This window comes from Microtus oregoni, unplaced genomic scaffold (assembly GCF_018167655.1).
Source record: "Microtus oregoni isolate MIOR12 unplaced genomic scaffold, Mior012 000006F_ref0000085, whole genome shotgun sequence".
NCBI classification, from domain to species: Eukaryota; Metazoa; Chordata; class Mammalia; order Rodentia; family Cricetidae; genus Microtus; species Microtus oregoni.
Genome location: NW_024543065.1, coordinates 51,386,102 through 51,404,160, shown reverse-complemented (window position 1 = coordinate 51,404,160; position 18,059 = coordinate 51,386,102). Strand labels below are relative to the sequence as shown.

General features: G+C 49.4%; 2 protein-coding genes across 5 annotated transcripts; one reads left to right on the top strand and one right to left on the bottom strand.

Annotated features, from left to right (window-relative positions):
- Nucleotides 1-1,483: 1,483 nt before the first annotated feature.
- On the bottom strand, nucleotides 1,484-4,676 carry Snrpd2 (small nuclear ribonucleoprotein D2 polypeptide). 2 transcript variants are annotated; one of them, XM_041654200.1, is made up of 3 exons: nucleotides 4,526-4,676; nucleotides 2,881-3,060; nucleotides 1,484-1,761 (listed from the first exon to the last, which is right to left on the bottom strand). In XM_041654200.1, coding segments are annotated over exons 1-3 (357 nt in total). In that variant the 5' UTR covers nucleotides 4,528-4,676; the 3' UTR covers nucleotides 1,484-1,586. The 2 variants fall into 2 exon arrangements, with proteins under 2 accessions (XP_041510134.1, XP_041510133.1); XM_041654199.1 differs by lacking the exon at nucleotides 4,526-4,676 and having other exon boundaries at nucleotides 2,881-3,077.
- Nucleotides 4,677-5,169: 493 nt separating this feature from the next.
- Nucleotides 5,170-16,776, top strand: Qpctl (glutaminyl-peptide cyclotransferase like). Of its 3 annotated transcripts, none has more exons than XM_041654662.1 (7): nucleotides 5,170-5,409; nucleotides 5,875-6,018; nucleotides 7,671-7,952; nucleotides 12,526-12,678; nucleotides 12,792-12,891; nucleotides 14,020-14,136; nucleotides 15,536-16,776. In XM_041654662.1, exons 1-7 carry the CDS (start codon nucleotides 5,200-5,202, stop codon nucleotides 15,679-15,681), a joined length of 1,152 nt encoding a protein of 383 aa, XP_041510596.1. In that variant the 5' UTR covers nucleotides 5,170-5,199; the 3' UTR covers nucleotides 15,682-16,776. The 3 variants fall into 3 exon arrangements, with proteins under 3 accessions (XP_041510596.1, XP_041510597.1, XP_041510598.1); XM_041654663.1 differs by lacking the exon at nucleotides 15,536-16,776 and adding an exon at nucleotides 14,942-15,008; XM_041654664.1 differs by lacking the exon at nucleotides 7,671-7,952.
- The last annotated feature ends 1,283 nt before the right edge of the window (nucleotides 16,777-18,059 follow it).

Genomic DNA, 18,059 nt, shown 5'->3' with positions numbered 1-18,059 from the left:
GGGCAGTTGCCAGGAGTGGGTGCTGGGCACTAAGCTCAGTAGTTACTGAGCCATCTTACCAGCCCCAGCTGCCTTCTTGATGCAGCATGATTATTCTCTAGCTGGGTGATTCTGGGGCAGGTCAATGCCCTTTCTGAATCTCAGCGGTCTCACCTCAACAAGCTCTGTAGCCTGGTGACACAGGCCTGTTATCCTGGCTGCTTGGAAGACTATGGCAGGAAGATTGCAACTTTAAGGCCAGCCTGGTGGGGCTGGAGAGATGGCTCAGCGGTTATGAGCACTGACTGGTCTTCCAGAAGTCCTGGAGTCGGTTCCCAGCAACCACATGGTAGCTCACTACCACCAATATAATGAGATCTGGTGCCCTCTTCTGGCCTGCAGGTATACATGCAGACCCTGTATACATAATAAATACATTAAAAAAAAAAAAAAAGAAAAAGAAAGACCAGCATGGGAAACCTGAGGTTTCTGTCTGAAAACAAAAAGTGAATGGAAGAACTGGGGAGATGGCTCTGTGGTTAAGAGCACTTGTATAAAATGAGGACCCGAGTTCAAAACTGATGCACACACCCACAGCATGGGGTGCAGATGGGATGCTGGAGCTTGCTGGCTGCCAGCCTAATTCTGCTCAATGAGAGGCTCTGTTTCAGAGCAGTGCCAGAGGCCACCTATCGTCCTCCTGTACATACACATGGAGAGCCTGCTGAGCACATGAGACCCTGGGTTCAGCCCCCAGCACCACAAGAGAACAAGAGAGAGATGGCTCTGGAGTTCGCACCAACACTGTTCTTTCTGGCAGCCATTCAAGGAACACAGATCTTTATGGACCAAGCACCACAAGCCTTCCCTGCTACAGGCTTCCCAGTCCCACACAGGGCTCACACAAGGGCAGGTAGGTAGCTGGAAATGGTAAGCAGTCTAAAGCACTGGCTGCTCCTGCAGAGGACCCAGGTTTGGTTCCCAGCACCAACGTGGCTGCTCACCACCACCTGTAACTCTACTTTCTGGGATCCAACCTTTCTTTTCTGGCCTGAGGGCACCAGGCACAGACATATATGCAAGCAACATACCTGTACATGTTTCACATGTATTTTAAAGAGGGAAAGCTATCCCGAACTCAGGCCTATGATCTCCTGCATCTACCTTGTTTTGGAATTACCTGGAGGGAGTGGGGACAGAGACAGAGACAGAACAGAGGGCCCCGTGTACAGCCTAGAACAAGTCAGGGTTCTTCCATAATCCTCTTAAAATAAAGGGCCACCCTTTCCCACTGCAATCCTTCCAAATTTACTAGAGAATCCCTCTGCCCACAATACACAAAAGATAAATTACGGTCATTTCTGCCTAAACTATCTCCTTCACAGATGGGGTAGAAATGTGTCTCACCTACTCATGGGTTCTGTCCTAGTGCCCAGACCATGACAACCTGACTCTCCATCCCAGAGTCTACCCAGTTCACAAAACCCAAAGGCAGACAAGACCATTGAAAACAAAACAACAAAAAACACAGGGTTTTATTTCCATCCCATTGGGCAGGGCTCGGCAGGGCAGGGAGCAGGCTCTGATGGAAGAAAGAGGCCTCTACTCTACTTGCCAGCGATGAGCGGGTTCCGTAGCACCACAATGACTGAGTCCCCGCGCAGGAACATCTTGGAGATGTAGCGGTCCTTGTTGACAGGCTTGGACTTCTTCTTGCCCTTGCCGCTCTTGGGGACCTCAGTCCACATCTCCTTCACATTCTCCAGCACCATGTTGCAGTGCCTGGTGGGGTAGGGGCGGGAAAGAGGCTGGAGTGAGAGGGGGCATTCTTAGTGTCCACCTCTGCCTGGGTGAGCCTGCCAGCAGCAGGCATCTAGGCTCCAGGGTGAGGATGGAACAGGCTGCCGGTGCCATCTCTGTCCATTCTTTTTTTGAGACAGGGTTTCTCTCTGTAGCCTTGTCTGTCCTCAAATTCACAGAGATCCACCTGCCTGTCTCCTGAGTGCTGGGATTAAAGGCACATGTCACCACTGCCAGCGCTCAGCTCAGTTCTTAACTGAGGCTTCAACAAAGGCCTTGACCCCTCTCCACCTCAGTTTCCCCCTCTGAAATGGAGACAATCTATTTCACAGGGCGGATGAGAAGACTGATGAATGAATACAGCATTTCTGAAGCATCACCCTGGCAGAGTAAAAGCAACCAAATTGGCTGCACTTCTGCCATCAACTCTAAGGACTTAGGGAAGCAGCAGGAGAGAACAATTGTCCCCTCCACACCCAGAGGGTCCCAGGGCGCGGGGGTTAGGCTCCCAACACATGGACTCCAGTGCTGTGCCATCCTGTCCTCATGGAGCCAGGTAGCCATGTGTTTACACTGGATCAGCTCCTCCCAGAAATGCTTGCAAATATGAACAAAGTACAATGATAGACACATATGACTAGATGAGTGGACATACGGTAGTGATATACATATACACACACACACACACACACACACACAGCAACGAACTAGGTAGGATGGCGTATCCCGTGCCTGTAATCCAGCACATGGGATATACACAGAAGACAAATTTAAGTTGGGAAGTGGTTCATCCCCCATCCCCCCCACCCCCCCCCCACCCCCGGCACTCAGGAGGTGGATCTCTGAGTTCAAGGCCAGCCTGGTCTACAGAGTAAGTTCCAGGACAGCCAGGAGTACACAGAGAAATCCCATCTCAAATAACAATTAAAAGGGGGGGGGGGCACACCTATTTTCTGGTTTTTTATTTTTGATTGTTCAGGGCTGGCCTCTAACTCATGCTGAGACTAAGTGTTTGTCGCCAGGTCCAGCTTACTGCCACAATGCTGCTGGTATCACCTTTCCTTCAGGCACTCAGACCGTCCTCCCTCAGCCAGCACTCACCTGTCAAAGGCCTTCACCCGCCCCAGGAGCTTCTTGTTGTTGCGACAGTTAATGAGCACCTGTGTGTTGTTCTTGACCGACTGCGTGAGCACCGAGAGTGGGCCTGTGTTGAATTCCTCCTCCTCCCGCTTCTGCAGCTCCTCTGGGGTCATCTCACTCTTGGGTTTATTGAGGAGACTCCTGAATAGAAAGGCCATGAGTGAGATGGATGACATTGGGAGCCTGAGCGATCAAAGCCACTGTCCAGTGTCCCCTCAACCTGGCCCCAAACACCCTCCCTGGCTCAGTTTTCTCTGGAGGTGAGAGAGATCTTTCCAAGTTGGCCTGCTCCAGTTCATCAATCTCCAAACCTCTTCCACCTACTGTGTCCTCACATCTTCACTGATGGCAATGCCATTCAGGGGGCTCTCTAAGCTAAACCTCTACTATTAAACTAATTTCTGTTGTGGGGACAGGATCTCATTATAGCTCGGGCTAGCCTTCAACTTGTTATGTAGCTAAGGATGACCTTGAATTCTCAATTCTCCTGACTCCACCTCCCAAACTCTGAGATTACAGGGGTCCACTGTCATGCCCGGCACTGGATTCTTTTCTCAACATCTTGTTATCTGCCTGACAACATATCCAGAACCTGGCCATTTCTATCCATGGGCTCAACTTCCATCATCTCTCTCCAGGGATCCCCACAACATCCCACCGTGTAAGCTTGGCTGGCCTGGGACTTAGACTCCCCATCTCTGCCCCAAGAGTGCTGGGATTACAGGCCTGTGCCACTAGGCCCAGTTTGTGTGGCGCTGAGGGCTGAACCCAGTGCCCATAGTAGCCAAGTACTCTCTGTCCTATAACTCCAGCCCAAGTACTGCACTTTCAGGGTGTCCTTTTTTGCTAGTTACTCAACTTCTTCATTAACACTCTTGATCATCTAACACGCTGTACATATCTGTTCATTATGGTCTTCCTAACCCATTCCTTTTACAGACCTACTGAGATTTCTTTTTCTTCCCTTGGTGGCAAGGGTCTTTTACTCACCGTGTGTCTTAACCTATAAACAGGCTATGTAACATCTGCTCAATGAATAAACACACCAAAATTCCTCAGTAGCTTGCTACTCTGACGGTCTCTTTCGATTAGGTCGAAAAGCCACCTGTCTGATCTCTAATTTATCCTGGTTAAGTCCCTCACCATTATTATTGTTTTTTGGAGAGCCTTTCACTATTTTTAACAGAATTCCCTAAACTCTCGCCAAGCTCTTTATCCATAAGACCATTCCCATTTAAAATTACTACTACTTTCGGAAACGTCTCGCTATGAAGCCCAAGGCTGGCCACGATCTCGCAACCTCCTGCCTCAGAATCAGCCTGGGATTCTAGGCATGTACCACCAGGCTCAGCTTTCCTCTTACAGTCATTTTCACAAGACTCAGTACCTAAGAGGGTCCCACGCCCGTTAGGGAACAAAGCTGTCCCCCTCCGGAACTCATGAGCGTCCAAGGCCCCACGCCTGTTCTCAAACACCTCAAGAGAAAAGACACTACTTTTGTTAGAGGAACTCTGCCCCCAGCTAAGAGCACCCCACTTCAACCGTTAATCTGCTAAACTGTCCCCTTCCACCTTCCAGACCCTGCCGAAGCCCAGCCCGGCCTCACATGGTGGAGGTTTCGCTTGCAGATCACTCCCGCCGGCAGCGCGTTGCTCAGGTCTCCGGAGTAGAGCGAGAGGAGGGCGGGACTTCCGCCTCCTGCGGCTCACTTCCGTCGGCGCCTGCGCACTCCACCTCAGCGGAGATGGGCGTGCCCTGTCTTCATAGTGATCAATTTGCTGCGCGCCGCCTTAGAAAATGCCTAGAGGATCCGAGGCCATTGAGGAGCACAGTAGGGGTCTGCGCTCAAGACTAGGAGAGGGAAATAAAGGGGGGCCTGAGTCGAGTTAGCTCCCTGACCGACAGTCTAGGAGGACGGGGCACTCAGCGCCGTTTCCAAACACCCGCCGACTCTTGGCCTTGGGGGCGTGGTCTCTGGAGAACCAATCGACTCCCTGATTGAGCCACAGTTCCTTGATGTGTTTCTTGAGTGACATCGTAAGGGGCGTGGCTTCACGCACAGTCAGACGCAACTCATTGGCTGTTTCTCTTCCATGGGGCGGGCCCCATGGTTTCCGCGCTGCCTTTTGATTTGTACGACGTTTAGTCCAACCAATCGCAATCATCTGGCGGGACGACGCAGGCACTCTCCTTTTTTATTGGTTTTTGTAATCCACAAGGGGCGGATCTTGGCCTAAACTCAAACTACAGTCCAGGGATTGGTTTCAGGGCTAAGCTGCCATGAGTCTCGGGAGCCGCGGGCGGCCCCGACAGCGACCCGGGGATCGGGGCCTCATGCAGTCACCCTCTCTTTCCAAGCGCCGCCTGATACCGCGAGTGCGGCTCCTGCCTCTGCTGCTGTTTGCGCTGGCCCTGGGCTTGGCTTTCTACATCGTCTGGAACGGCTGGCACCCTGGGGTTCAGGAGCTGTCACGGAACCGGGATCTGCGGGTGAGGTCTGGCTGGGGCCCGGACACCGTCGTTCCTCCATTTCCTTTCGTATAGACTTTCACGTTAACGTGGCTGTATGGCCCTTGCCTCTGGTGCCATCTCTTTTTCCATCATTTGAACCCATGTCCCTTTCCAACAGACTAAGGCTTCAGGCTTGTTTTGTAATAGCACTTTCTGAATATGAAGGGTCAGCATAGCAACACTGGTAAATCTGAGTTCTACGCCCCAAGCCATCTATTTAGAAGAGTCTCCATCACCCGGTTTTCGTTTTTCCCATCAGAACTGCAGTAAGATGAACCAGATTTGCTTTGAAGACTTTTTCCTAATCTAGGGTATATCTATCCTTCAAGTCTTTGATGCATCGCCAAGAAGAGTCAGGGATCCTAGGGGGGCAACGTCGTCCCGGAAAGGGTGGGAATGGGGTTGTCTTCATTTTTCTTTTCCCCATCCCATTTCCCTACCAAGGCCGCGCTGATTGGAAGCCTTCCAGAAGCCAAGCTGCGGAGGGTGGTAGGGCAGCTGGATCCGCAGCGTCTCTGGGGAACTTTCCTGCGTCCCCTGTTGGTTGTGCGACCCCCGGGTAGTCCTGGCAATCTCCAAGTGAGAAAGGTAAAGGGTCTTATTTCCAATCCCTAAACTCCTTTCCCCAACCTTCCAGGAAATGGAACTCAGGCATCTAAGATCCCGGAACAGCCAGGTGGCAGTTCCCAAACTATACAACTCCCTCCCACCAAACGCTTACTTTATATTAGGTACAGCAATGTATTGTCTAGTGAGGTCGAAAGTAATATGATCTCCGCTATACAAATGGGGAAATTGAGGCCCAGGGGATATTCTATTGAAGTTAGAATTCAAGCTTGGCTTCAGAGTGGGTGATGAAGCATTGTTTTAGATATTGTACTTAGGATCCATCTTAGTTGGCATAGTTTTCTTAACCTCTCTGGGACTCAGTTTCCTCATCTGCAGAATGGGGACATTCACTCACATTGTTGACTTCATAGGGATCCTAGAACAGACTTGGCACATAGTGAGAGTCTTTTAAGAGGAAGTCAGAGCATGTCTCAACAGGAGAGCACTTGCTCAGAATTCACCATTGTGAGGTGGGGGTGTGGCTCAATTGATAGAAGACTGCTGTAGTGTCCACCAGTGTAGGGCTGTGGAAGCTGCTTGCAGGAAACCCTCGATCCAACCTCAGCACCATGGAGAGAGGCAGACAGACCCAGAGGGAGAGGGTGGGAGAGAGAGAGAGAGAGAGAGAGAGAAGAAGGAGGGAGAGAGAGAGAGAGAGGAGAGAAAATGAGGGGGGGGAAGGAGGGTGGAAGAGAGAGAGAGAGAGAAGGGAGGGAGAGAGAGAGAAGGGAGGGAGGGAAGGAGAGAGAGAGAGAGAAGGGAGGGAGGGAAGGAGGGAGAGAGAGAGGAGAGAGAATGAGGGAGGGAGGGAAGGAGGGTGGAAGAGAGAGAGAGAGAAGGGAGGGAGGGAAGGAGGGAGAGAGAGAAGGGAGGGAGGGAAGGAGAGAGAGAGAGAAGGGAGGGAGGGAAGGAGGGAGAGAGAGGAGAGAGAATGAGGGAGGGAGGGAAGGAGGGTGGAAGAGAGAGAGAGGGAGGAGAGAGAATGAGGGAGGGAGAGAGAGAGAGGAGAGAATGAGGGAGGGAGGGAAGGAGAGAAGGAGGGAGAGAGAGAGTTGAGAGAGAGGAGAGAGAATGAGGGAGGGAGGGAAGGAGGGAGAGAGAGAGAGAGAACACTGTCTGAGCTGGTTGTGGTGATGGCCTGGGTCTATAATCCTTCCAGGAAACAGAAGCATGATCTGGGGTCCTAGACCAGCCTCAGCTACACAGCAAGTATGTAGCCTGGACTACGTAGTGAGCCATAAATTTTGTTAGTAGCTGGGTGGTGGTGGTGCACACCTTCAATTCCAGTACTTGGCAGGCAGAAGTAGTCAGATCTCTGTGAGTTTGAGGCCAGCCTGGAGTATAAAGTGAGTTGCAGGACAAACTCCAGAGCTACACAGCTACACAGAGAAACTCTGTCTCAGAAAACCAAAAGAAAAAAAAAAGCAAAGAAAAAGAAGGGGGAAAAAGGTGTGGTTACCCCCCATCTGGCACGCAGCTGTTCCTCAGCAGAAGCGTTTGTTAAGGGAAACTTAACCCAAAGTGGGACTTTCTAGCCACCCAGACTGCTCTGCGTGGCTCCAGTCACAAGACCCTTCTCCCCACCTTCTCCCCAGTCCCTGTCCACCCTCCTACCTCTCTCTTGCCACTAGTTCCTAGAGGCCACGTTGCGATCCCTGTCAGCAGGCTGGCATGTGGAACTGGACCCTTTCACAGCTTCAACACCCTTGGGGCCACTGGACTTCGGGAACGTGGTGGCCACGCTTGACCCGGGAGCTGCCCGGCACCTCACCCTTGCCTGCCATTATGACTCTAAGTTCTTCCCTCCTGGGTCGCCCCCCTTTGTGGGGGCCACAGATTCAGCTGTTCCCTGTGCCCTGCTTCTGGAGCTAGTCCAGGCCTTCGATGTGATGCTGAGCAGAGTCAAGCAGCAGGTGAGAGTGGGGGAGGGTTGTCTGTCCCTAGCCCACCTCCTCCCTTGCTTCTATCATTTTATCTGAGATAGGGTTTCATTAGAACGGAGCCCAAGCTAGCCTTGAACTCAGCCATTCTTCTGCATCACCCTTCCAAGCAGTGGGGTGGCAGGTGGCCATTTACCCCATTGTCACCCTTGTTTTCTCCAACCCCCACTGATATCTTTGTTTTCCAACATATGAACTGAGACACAAGGATTCCCACCCCCACCAGGTCTCACGTAGGCCACACTAGCATCGAACTCAATAATGAATTTAAATTTCTGCTCCTCTTGCTTCCACCTCCTGAGTGCTGGCATTACAGTCGTACATGCATGGCCTAGTTGGGGTTTCTATTGCTGTGAAGAGACACCATGACCACGGCAACTCTTATAAAGGAAAACATTTAAATTTTCTGTAATTACAGAAAACTGGCTTACAGTTTCAGAGACTTAGTCCCTTATCATCATGGCAGGTGACACGGTGGCATGTAGGTAGACAGGCACTGGAGAAGGAGCTGAGAGTTCTACATCTTGATCTGCAGGCAACAGGAAGTGAACTATGTACTACAGTGAGTGTAGTTGGAGCACAGGAGACCTCAAAGCCCACCCCCACAGTGACACACTTCCTCCAGCAAGGCCATACCTATCCCAACAAAGCCACACCTCCACTCCCCATGGGGCCATTTTCTTTCAAACCACGCTGGGGCACCAGGACTGGAGCATTGCTATGCTAGGTCTGACTCTGTTTTGGAGACTTTGGTTAGGAAAGCAGTGGATGCTTTATGCACCGCTTAATTAGCCAGACTAGTAGGCGCATGGAGGACGGTGGTGCTGAGTGTGATTTGGCTCAGGAGCTTCAGAAGAGAAGAATATAATATGTGCCTACAGATTGTTCTTGTGATATGTTGGTGAAGAATGTGGCTGCTTTTTGCCCTTGTCCAAAGAGTCTGCCCGAGGCTAAAGTGAAGAGTTTTAGATTAATTCCACTGGCAGAGGAAATCTCAAAACAGCCCAGTATAGATTCTGTTGTGTGGTTACTCCTGTTGACTCTCAGGAAGATTTATAATGAAAAGGAGCAAGCTGAGCAAGTAAAAATACAAAATGTACAGATTGAGGAGAAAGGGGGGACCAGGAAATGGAATGGAACTAATTCCTGTATTCAAGGAGATAAACAGATTAAGAAATACAATAAGTGGAGTGAAATGGTTTGGTACCTTTTCTCAGTGAGGCATTCTCATCTTGCTTGCTCTGCATCTGGCTGGTAACTGTCGCTACCTTTCCTTATCCCTGAATTCTCCTAGTCTGGTTGCCCTGCCTATACGCCTGCCTGACTACTGGCCAATAAATGTTTTATTAAACTAATACAAGTGACAAATCTTTACCGGGCACAAAAGCATTATCCCACAGCAAGAGTGGGGACCTCAGGGGAAAATGCCACCCAGTTAAGTTTCCAACTTGTGAGAAGGAATTAAAGAACAGTTTAGGTCCAGGTATGATGGTATACATCTTTAATCCCAGAACTCTGGAGACAGAGGCAGGCAGATCTCTGAGTTTGAGGCCAGCCTGGTCTACAGAGTGAGTTTCAGGACAGCCAAGCTTAGGCAGTGAAGGAAACCATTGAAAACAGAAAGCTGGTGAAGATGTAACTGAACAAGGGGGCCATGTCCCAGCACCAGCAAGCAGCAGAACTTGGCAGCTTCAGCCACATGGTTCTGGCTTTAGAGTCAAGAATAGAAGAAAAGTGCTAGGGAACTTTCCTCTGGGACCAAGGAAAGCTGCTGAGGCCAGGCATGTGTCAGGGGCATCCCTGCATGGAGGCCTAGAGATGCCATTGTGTGAAGCTGTGAAATTAAAGCCTGATTGCCTTAGAGATCCCAACATGTTAGAGATGCCAGAGCTGTGGGACACCTGCCAAGGGGAGCTGCTAACAGAAGGTAGAACCAGCCTGGGAGAAAGAAGTGTGGTACGGTCAACAAAGCTGAAAGGGCTGGAGCTCTGAAGAGCACTTTGATATCTGACATGGTGATGCAGAGTTTGGAGCTTGCCCAGGATTTTGGTCTTGCTTTGGTCCAGTATTTCTTCCCTATATTCCCTTCCCTATGTTTTAGGATGGTAATGTATATCCTGTGCCATTATACGTTGGAAGCATGTGATCTGCTTTTTGATTTTGATTTTGAAGGATTACGGTTAAAAGATTGCATGAATCTCAGAAGAGAGTTTGAGTTTGAGCTTTAGATTTTTAAATATGTTTGAGACTGTTATAATATGGACTTTTGAAATTGGACTGAATGCATTTTTAAAAAATATTTATTTATTTATTTATTTATTTACTTATTATGTATACAATATTCTGTCTGTGTGTATGCCTGGAGAGAACCAGACCTCATTACAGATGGTTGTGAGCCACCATGTGGTTGCTGGGAATTGAACTCAGGACCTTTGGAAGAGCGGGCAATGCTCTTTACCTCTGAGCCATCTCTCCAGCCCCTGAATGCATTTTTGCAATATGATTATGGCTACAAGCCTTTGGGGGTCAAGGAGTGGAATGTGGTAGTTTGAAAGAAAATGGTCCCCCAAGAGCGGCAGTATTAGGTATGACTTTGGAGTGTAGGTATGACATTGTTGGAGGAAGTGTGTCACTGTGAAGGTGGACTTTGAGGTTTGCTATACTCAGGATCCTCCCAGTGTGACAGTTAATTCTGCTGCCTGCCGATCAACATGTAGAACTCTCAGCTCCTTCTCCAGTACCATGTCCCTCTGCACTCCACCATGTTTCTCACCATGACAATAATGAACTTAACCTCTGAACTGTAAGCCAACCTAAATGAAATGTTTTTCCTTTATAAGAGTTGCCGTGGACATGGTGTCTCTTCACAGCAATAGAAACTCTAACTAAGACAATGCAACAATGTACCACCATGTCTTCTTTATGCTGAACCCAGGTATTCATGGATGCTCAGTAAGTCCTCTGTCGACTGAGCTACAACCCCCGCCTGCCACAGGGATCTTTCTATGTCCTAAATGGCAGATCCTGCCCTTCTGTGTCCAGAAATCCCTCATCCCATTCTAACGATAAGCAGAGTCCTGAGGGGTCCACGGGAGGCATACCCTCCCCGCCGCCCCCTCCTACCCTCCTGCCGCCCCCGTCCTTCCCTAACTCTAAGCACTCTCTCTTTGTTGGTCTAGTAGTTTTTGTTTCTTCATTACTCCACAGTAGCCACACCCTTTCTGTGTCCCTCTAATCCACAGACTTCATTTTCACCTCGTTAGCATTTGCTGTTTGCCCTGCACAGATCATGTTTTTCTTAGATAAACCCCCTCCCCAGGGCTCTCTAACAGTCTTTTTTGTTTTTTACAAAGAAACCTTTCAGACTACCTCCAAATATCTTCCTGTCACCGCCCATGCCTTATGGCACTGACGACCCATTTTCTATAGTCACAGTGCTTTCCGTGACCGTATGGACCTGGCTTCTTCCTGATATGTCTCACTGAGTCAGAGTAAAGTCGGACATCAGTAGAATCTGTGGAATGAATGAAAGCACAAACTTTATTATATTTCTCCCTCAAAGCCCTTCTCTGGCTCCCCAGTACTCCTGTGATATAACAAAGCCAGAAATCTGTGGATCTTGCTAACTCTTCTGGTCTCCTGTCAAACCCCTCTGGCCCCAGCTTTGGTCCAGGCTGTCCCCTTGCCTGAGAACACTGTTCCCTCTTTGCCGGGCCAACTCTCACCTACTCACCCTCAGTGCAAGCATCCCTGCCTGATAGACCCAGTGGCCCCTCTAAACTAGATCACCCTGCAGCCAGCCTCCTAGGCCCTCAGAAACTAGATCTTGGAAGCATTTGTCCCAGTCCCAATCTTGCTTCTTTGTACAGTTATTCCCTTGTGGGTGGGTCTGTCTGTCTAGCCCAACTGGGCTTACGTAATAACAACAAGAGCTGATTCATTCGGTTCTTACAGACCTGGATTCAAATGTGATCCTGTGAATAGAACTATTACCACCATTCATAGATGAAGAACTTGAGCTAACCCCAGTGGCACAGTCCTGTAATCCCAGCTCTTCCAGACATGGAGGCCCGAGGAGCAGAAGTTCAAGGCCAGCTAGGGCTACAGAGTGCTCGCAAGGGTAGTCTAGGAAATTTGGTGAAACTCTATCTCAAAAAGTAATGAGAGGGCTGGGGGTGTAGCTTAGTGGTACAGTGCATCTCCAGCAAATGGGCATCCCTAGAGCCATTCCCTAGCAGCACAAAAACAAAACAAAAAACAGCCATTATGCTGCACACCTGTAATCCTAGATAGGGAATCAAGAGGGATGGACGTTTTAGGCCAGCTTGGGCTATATTGGACTATCTCAAAACAAAACAAAGCTACCATATCTAACAGCCACTTAAAAGCATGGATTTGAACCCTCCTGACTCAACTTGTGACTTTTGTCACCACATTGCATAAACGAGAACACTTGATTTGTCCCATCCCAGCTGTGCAAATAGGCAGGTCATGTGGGTGGACCAATGCCAAGGGTTGGCAGTGATTTGGTTGCTTGTTTCCACAGGCAGCACCGGTGACCCTACAGCTGCTCTTCTTGGATGGGGAGGAGGCACTGAAGGAGTGGGGACCACGGGACTCCCTTTATGGTTCCCGGCACTTAGCTCAGATCATGGAGTCTATACCACACAGCCCTGGCCCCACTAGGATCCAGGCTATTGTAAGATCCATCCCTCTGGGCTCTGGAGGAGGAGGCAGGGAGTGGGGAAGGAGGGTAGGGTCAGTAGCATCGGACAGATTAAGCAGCCTCCAGTCCTGGACTCCTTCCCCCAGGAACTCTTTGTCCTTCTTGATCTTCTGGGAGCGCCCAGTCCAATCTTCTTCAGCCACTTCCCCCGCACAGCCCGCTGGTTCCAACGACTAAGGAGCATTGGTAAGGAGGGTAGGCCAAGGCCGGGGTAGGCCGAGCACCTGACCTCTGTGTACTCATTCAGTCTTCCCTCCCTAGCCCTGGGCTGAGAAATGAGGGCAAAAACAAACTTATCTGTGAAAGTTGAGTGTAGTGACTGTGAGACTAGCCTGGTTTCAAACCCTGGGTCTGCCTGGGCAAGACACTTCATCTCTCGATCCTCCTGCCTCTGCCGTCCGAGTGCTAGGATTAAAGGCATGCGCACCACTGCCCGGCAAACCTCTATTTCTTAGATATAAAATAAGTATGGTGATAGTGCTGACGAGCATAGTTGTGAACTGGCCCTCATGGTGGTGCATGCCTGATATCTCAACACTTGCAAGGAGACTGCAAGTTGAAGGCTATCCTGGGCTACACAGTGAGTTCCATGTTAGAAGAAGCTGCCTGGTGGTGTCCACCTGTATCCCAGCACTTGGAAGGCTGGAGCAAGAGGATTGTGAATTCTAGGCAAGTCTGTATCAGCCTATATTGGTGGTGCATGCAGCACTTGGGAGGTAGCTGTAGGGCCGGAGGATAAAGGGTCATCCTCAGCTGCACACAGAGTTTGAGGCCAGCACACAGGTACGTGAAAGCCTCTCTCTACAAAAATGTCAAAATGAATAAATAATTAAAAAACTAGGGACATTGGGGTCAGCAACAATGGGTAAAGGTGCTTGCCTCAAAAGCTGGCAGCCAGAATCAATTCCCAGAACCCCTGTAAAGGTGGAGGAAGAAAACTGACTCCACAGAGTTGTCCTCTGACCTCTACATGCACACCCTCCCATTCACACATAGACAAAGAAGAAATGAAGAAATAGAGGCATCTACTTCCGAGGCAGAAGGAATAAATGAGACTAGGAGAAGGAAATTGCCATGAAAAGAAACATGGTGCTGGAGAGATGGCTCACCAGTTAGCAGCATGTGCCTATCCAGAGGACCTGGGTCCCAGCACCCACATGGGAGCTCCCAAGTGTAACTCCAGTTCTAGAGGATCTGATGACCTCTTTGGCCTCCAGAGGCACTGCATGCACGTGGTGCACACATATATACACTGGTTTTGGGGGGATATCTCTGACTGCTGACTACTCTTGCTCTCTAATCCTGCCTCTCCAGAGAAGCGCCTTCACCGTCTGAACCTGCTGCAGTCTCATCCACAGGAAGTGATGTACTTCCAACCGGGAGAGCCCCCTGGCCCTGTGGAAGATGACCACATCCCCTTCCTCCGCAGAGGTACTTGCTGGGGTCAGGGCTACAAGGAAGCCTCCTCCCCAGGGCTAGGGCCTGCTGGCAAGTGGTCAGCCTTGATTTCTTCATCTGTAAAGTGGAGAGAATGGGGGGCAAGAATATGCAAATACACATCAAGGTTTGACTCAGAGCTGAGCCCAGTGCACAGCAAGCCACCGTGCTGCCTCTTGCATTATTCCATTTCTTCACTGATTCCTTCAGTGAGTGCTTCTACAGGTAGGTGTGGGGAGAGAGGAACTGGGTGTCCAATGGGCCCCAGATCACCTGTTCCTGTGCTTACACAGGGAAATATCCAAAGAGCAGGATCCCAATGAAATATAGGAGAGGTTTGCTGGATGGTGGCACACGCCTTTAATCCTGTGCTCAGGAGGCAGAGGCAGGTGAATCTCTGTGAGTTTGAGGCCAGCCTGGTTCTACAGAACTAGCTCCAGGATAGCCAGATATACATAGAGAAACCCCATTTCAAGAAACAAAAAAGGGTTAGAGAGATGGCTCAGTGGTTGAGAGCACTGGCTGCCCTTCCAGAGGTCCTGGGTTCAATTCCCAGCACCCTGTCCATAGCTCACAACTGTCTGTAACTCCTGCTTAGGGATTCCAACACCTTCACTTAGACATGCATGCAGGCAAATCACCAATGAACATAAAATACAAATAAATAATTAAAGCAACAGCAACAACAAAAAAAAAACCCCAAAATAACCAAACAAAAAATAAATAAAGACAGGGTCTCACTAGGAAGCTGACTGTCCTGGAACTCACTTTGTAGACCAGGCTGACCTTGAATTCACAGAGACCCACCAGCTTCTGCTTCCCAAGTGCTGAGATTAATGATGTGCACCACCACGTCTGGCTCTAATTATTAAACAGTATGTATCCTCTCTCACATTTCAAATCATTCTTTGGGACTTGAGGATAACTCAGGGGTGGAGCACTTGCTTAGCATGCCCAAGGTCGAGGGTTGAGAAGTTTTTTGTTTGTTTTTTGTTTCTCAAGACAAGATTTCTCATAGCTTTGGAGTCTGTCCTGGAACTAGCTCTTGTAGACGAGGCCTGCCTCTGCCTCCCAAGTGCTGGTATTAAAGGCATACTGCCCAGCAGGTTGAGAGGTTTATTTTATTTATTTGGTTTTTCGAGAGAGGGTTTTGCTGTAGCTTTGGAGGCTGTCCTGGAACTAGCTCTTGTAGACCAGGCTGGTCATGAACTCACAGAGATCCGCCTGTTTCTGCCTTCCGAGCGCTGGGATAAAGGCGTGCACCACCACCACCTGGCTGGTTGAAAGGTTTTAAAGGGCTAGCCCCATCTTCCGTGTCTGTGGGTTGAGGGGGATGCTCTGTAGCAGCTGTCTGTGGGTTGCAGTTGGTGGCTAAATCTCCTGTCCCCTCCAGGGGTCCCCGTGCTCCACCTCATCGCCACGCCCTTCCCTGCTGTGTGGCACACACCTGCTGACACCGAGGCCAACCTTCACCCGCCCACTGTGCACAACCTGAGCCGCATCCTCGCCGTGTTCCTGGCTGAGTACCTGGGACTCTAGCCTGCAGACTGATACCTTGGAAGGATCTTATACCGAGCTGGGGACATGACAGGGGCACCTTGAGTAGTGCAGGGTAGCCAGGCTCACCTCAGGTGTCTGCTACAACCATCTCAAGTTACTGCATTTCAAGGACATGCTAGGAACACTGAGGGTATGAGACTGTCAAAGGAACAGTTTTGGCTTCTGACCTGAAGTAAATGGACTTGTCTGAAAGTTCCCAGGGACCAAATGTGTCATGGGCTGGCACCTGGACCAGCACCACCAACCAAATGAATCCTGTGTGGCTAATGTTTTATGTCAGTTCATTAGTCAGAATGGCAGCCTTGCTACTGCATGGACCCAGTTCTGTTCTGACTCTCACATGGGCATGGGCCTGAGGACAGCAATGAAGACTCATGGGACTGAGCTTAGAGCTCCACGTTCTGCTTGACCCAGGGATTAAGGGGGAAGAAAGGCCACAGTTTCCACTGGGAAATGACATTCAATGAGTTTCCTCACTCAGAAGGTGAGATCTTCCTGGCTTAGAATGAAGTGGTTCTCGAAGTATCTCACATTGGAACCCCTTTATGAGGAGGTATTTCAAATGAAGTTGCCTCAGATGATATTTTGGGAAGACTGGGTTTGAGACTGGGAATGGATTGAACAGACTACACCCCCTAAATCCAGTCAACCCCAGAGCACCATTTCCTTTTGTAGAATAAGCTTGCCATAGATCTGCCTGCCTCCACCTCCACTGGGATTAAAAGTACAAGTCACCATATCCAGCACTATTTTTAAGAAAAGATCTAACTGTATAGCTCTGACTTCCCTGGAACTGTGCAGTCCTGAGTGCTAGTATAACAGGTTTGTTTCTTCCTCGCTCTAGCCAGTCAAGAGTGGTTTACCAAGTCCATGTAAATAAACAGGCTTCCAAGACCCCCCCAAACCCGATGAACCAGCACCAATCGGAATAACCAGAGTGTGTGTCTGGGAGTTCACTCACCTTTAATCCCACCACTCAGGAGGCAGGGACAGCTGGACCTCTGAGTTCAAGCCAGCCCTATCTACAGAAAAACCCAAAATACAGAAATGTAATAAACGTTTGTGGGAATCTCATCAACTGTATTTAGAGCACCTTATCATTAGGCCAGTTTGGTGAATGCAGAGTTAGTTGCTTAGCAAATGTGCCTGAGGAAAACTGTAGGTGCTGGGAACCAGGCTGAAGGGCAGCTCAGTCACCTAGAACTTGCGAAGCCACCCTTTTATCTCAGTAAGATGGAGTGTTAATGAGGGTGCCAATGGTTTTCCTGGTGAACTGCAGACTTCATGGGAGCCTGAACCATAACTCAGGACATTAGAGCCAAGTGTGATGACACAGTCCACTTACGTCGGATTGGCAATTTAGTGAGACCCTATCTCAAAATGGGTTGAAAATATAGCTTAGCGCCTACAGCATCTCCCAGAATCCCCCAGTGAGGGGCTGGGGTGTGGCTCAGTGGTAGAATCCCTGCCTAGAATCCCCCAGTGAGGGGATGGGGGTGTGGCTCAGTGGTAGAGCCCCTGCCTAGAGTCCCCCAGTGAGGGGATGGGGGTGTGGTTCAGTGGTTGAGCACTTTCCTAGCATGTGTGGTTCTGGGCTCCATCCTCAGCATCACACACACACAGCACCAGACTATGTACATGAGGTGACGTGAAATGAATTTTATGGGCCTGTGAAAAGGCTTCAGTGGGTAGAAGTACTTGGTGTATGACTGATGACCTCAGCTTGATCCCTGGAACCTACAGTGGAAGACCTGCACATGTGTGCTGTACCATGTGTATACCTCTCCTGTTGTGGAAAATTAGTTTAAGATGTGTTACACTTGTTTATGCTGTGGAATATTTGTTTGTTACATTCCTTTATGTTGCATTTGTTTGACTCTGTGAAGCTGTGTTACTCTGCCTGCCTATAACACCTGATTGGTCTAATAAAGAACTCTTTGGGGACCTGCCAACCAGCTCCTAAATAAATACAAGAGACTTAGGAATGCCCGGCATTAGCTTGGCTTATTTCTAGCCAGCTTTTCTTAAATTAACCCACTTCTCTTCTTTTACATTCTGCCTCTGGGCTTTTATCTTTCTGTATTCTATATACCTTTCTTTCCTTTTTACTTCGTGATTGTTTGTGTGGCTGGCCCCTGGCATACTGCTCTTTTTTTCTGGCTCCTTGCCCTTTCTCTTTCTTTTCCTCCTATTTATTCTCTCTGCCTGGAAGTCCCACCTATCCCTCTCTTGCCTTGCTATTGGCCATTCAGCTCTTTATTAGACCAATCAGCTGTTTTATACAGGCATAGTAATACAGCTTCAGAGTTAAACAAATACAACATAAAAGAATGCAACATATCTTTGCATCATTAAAC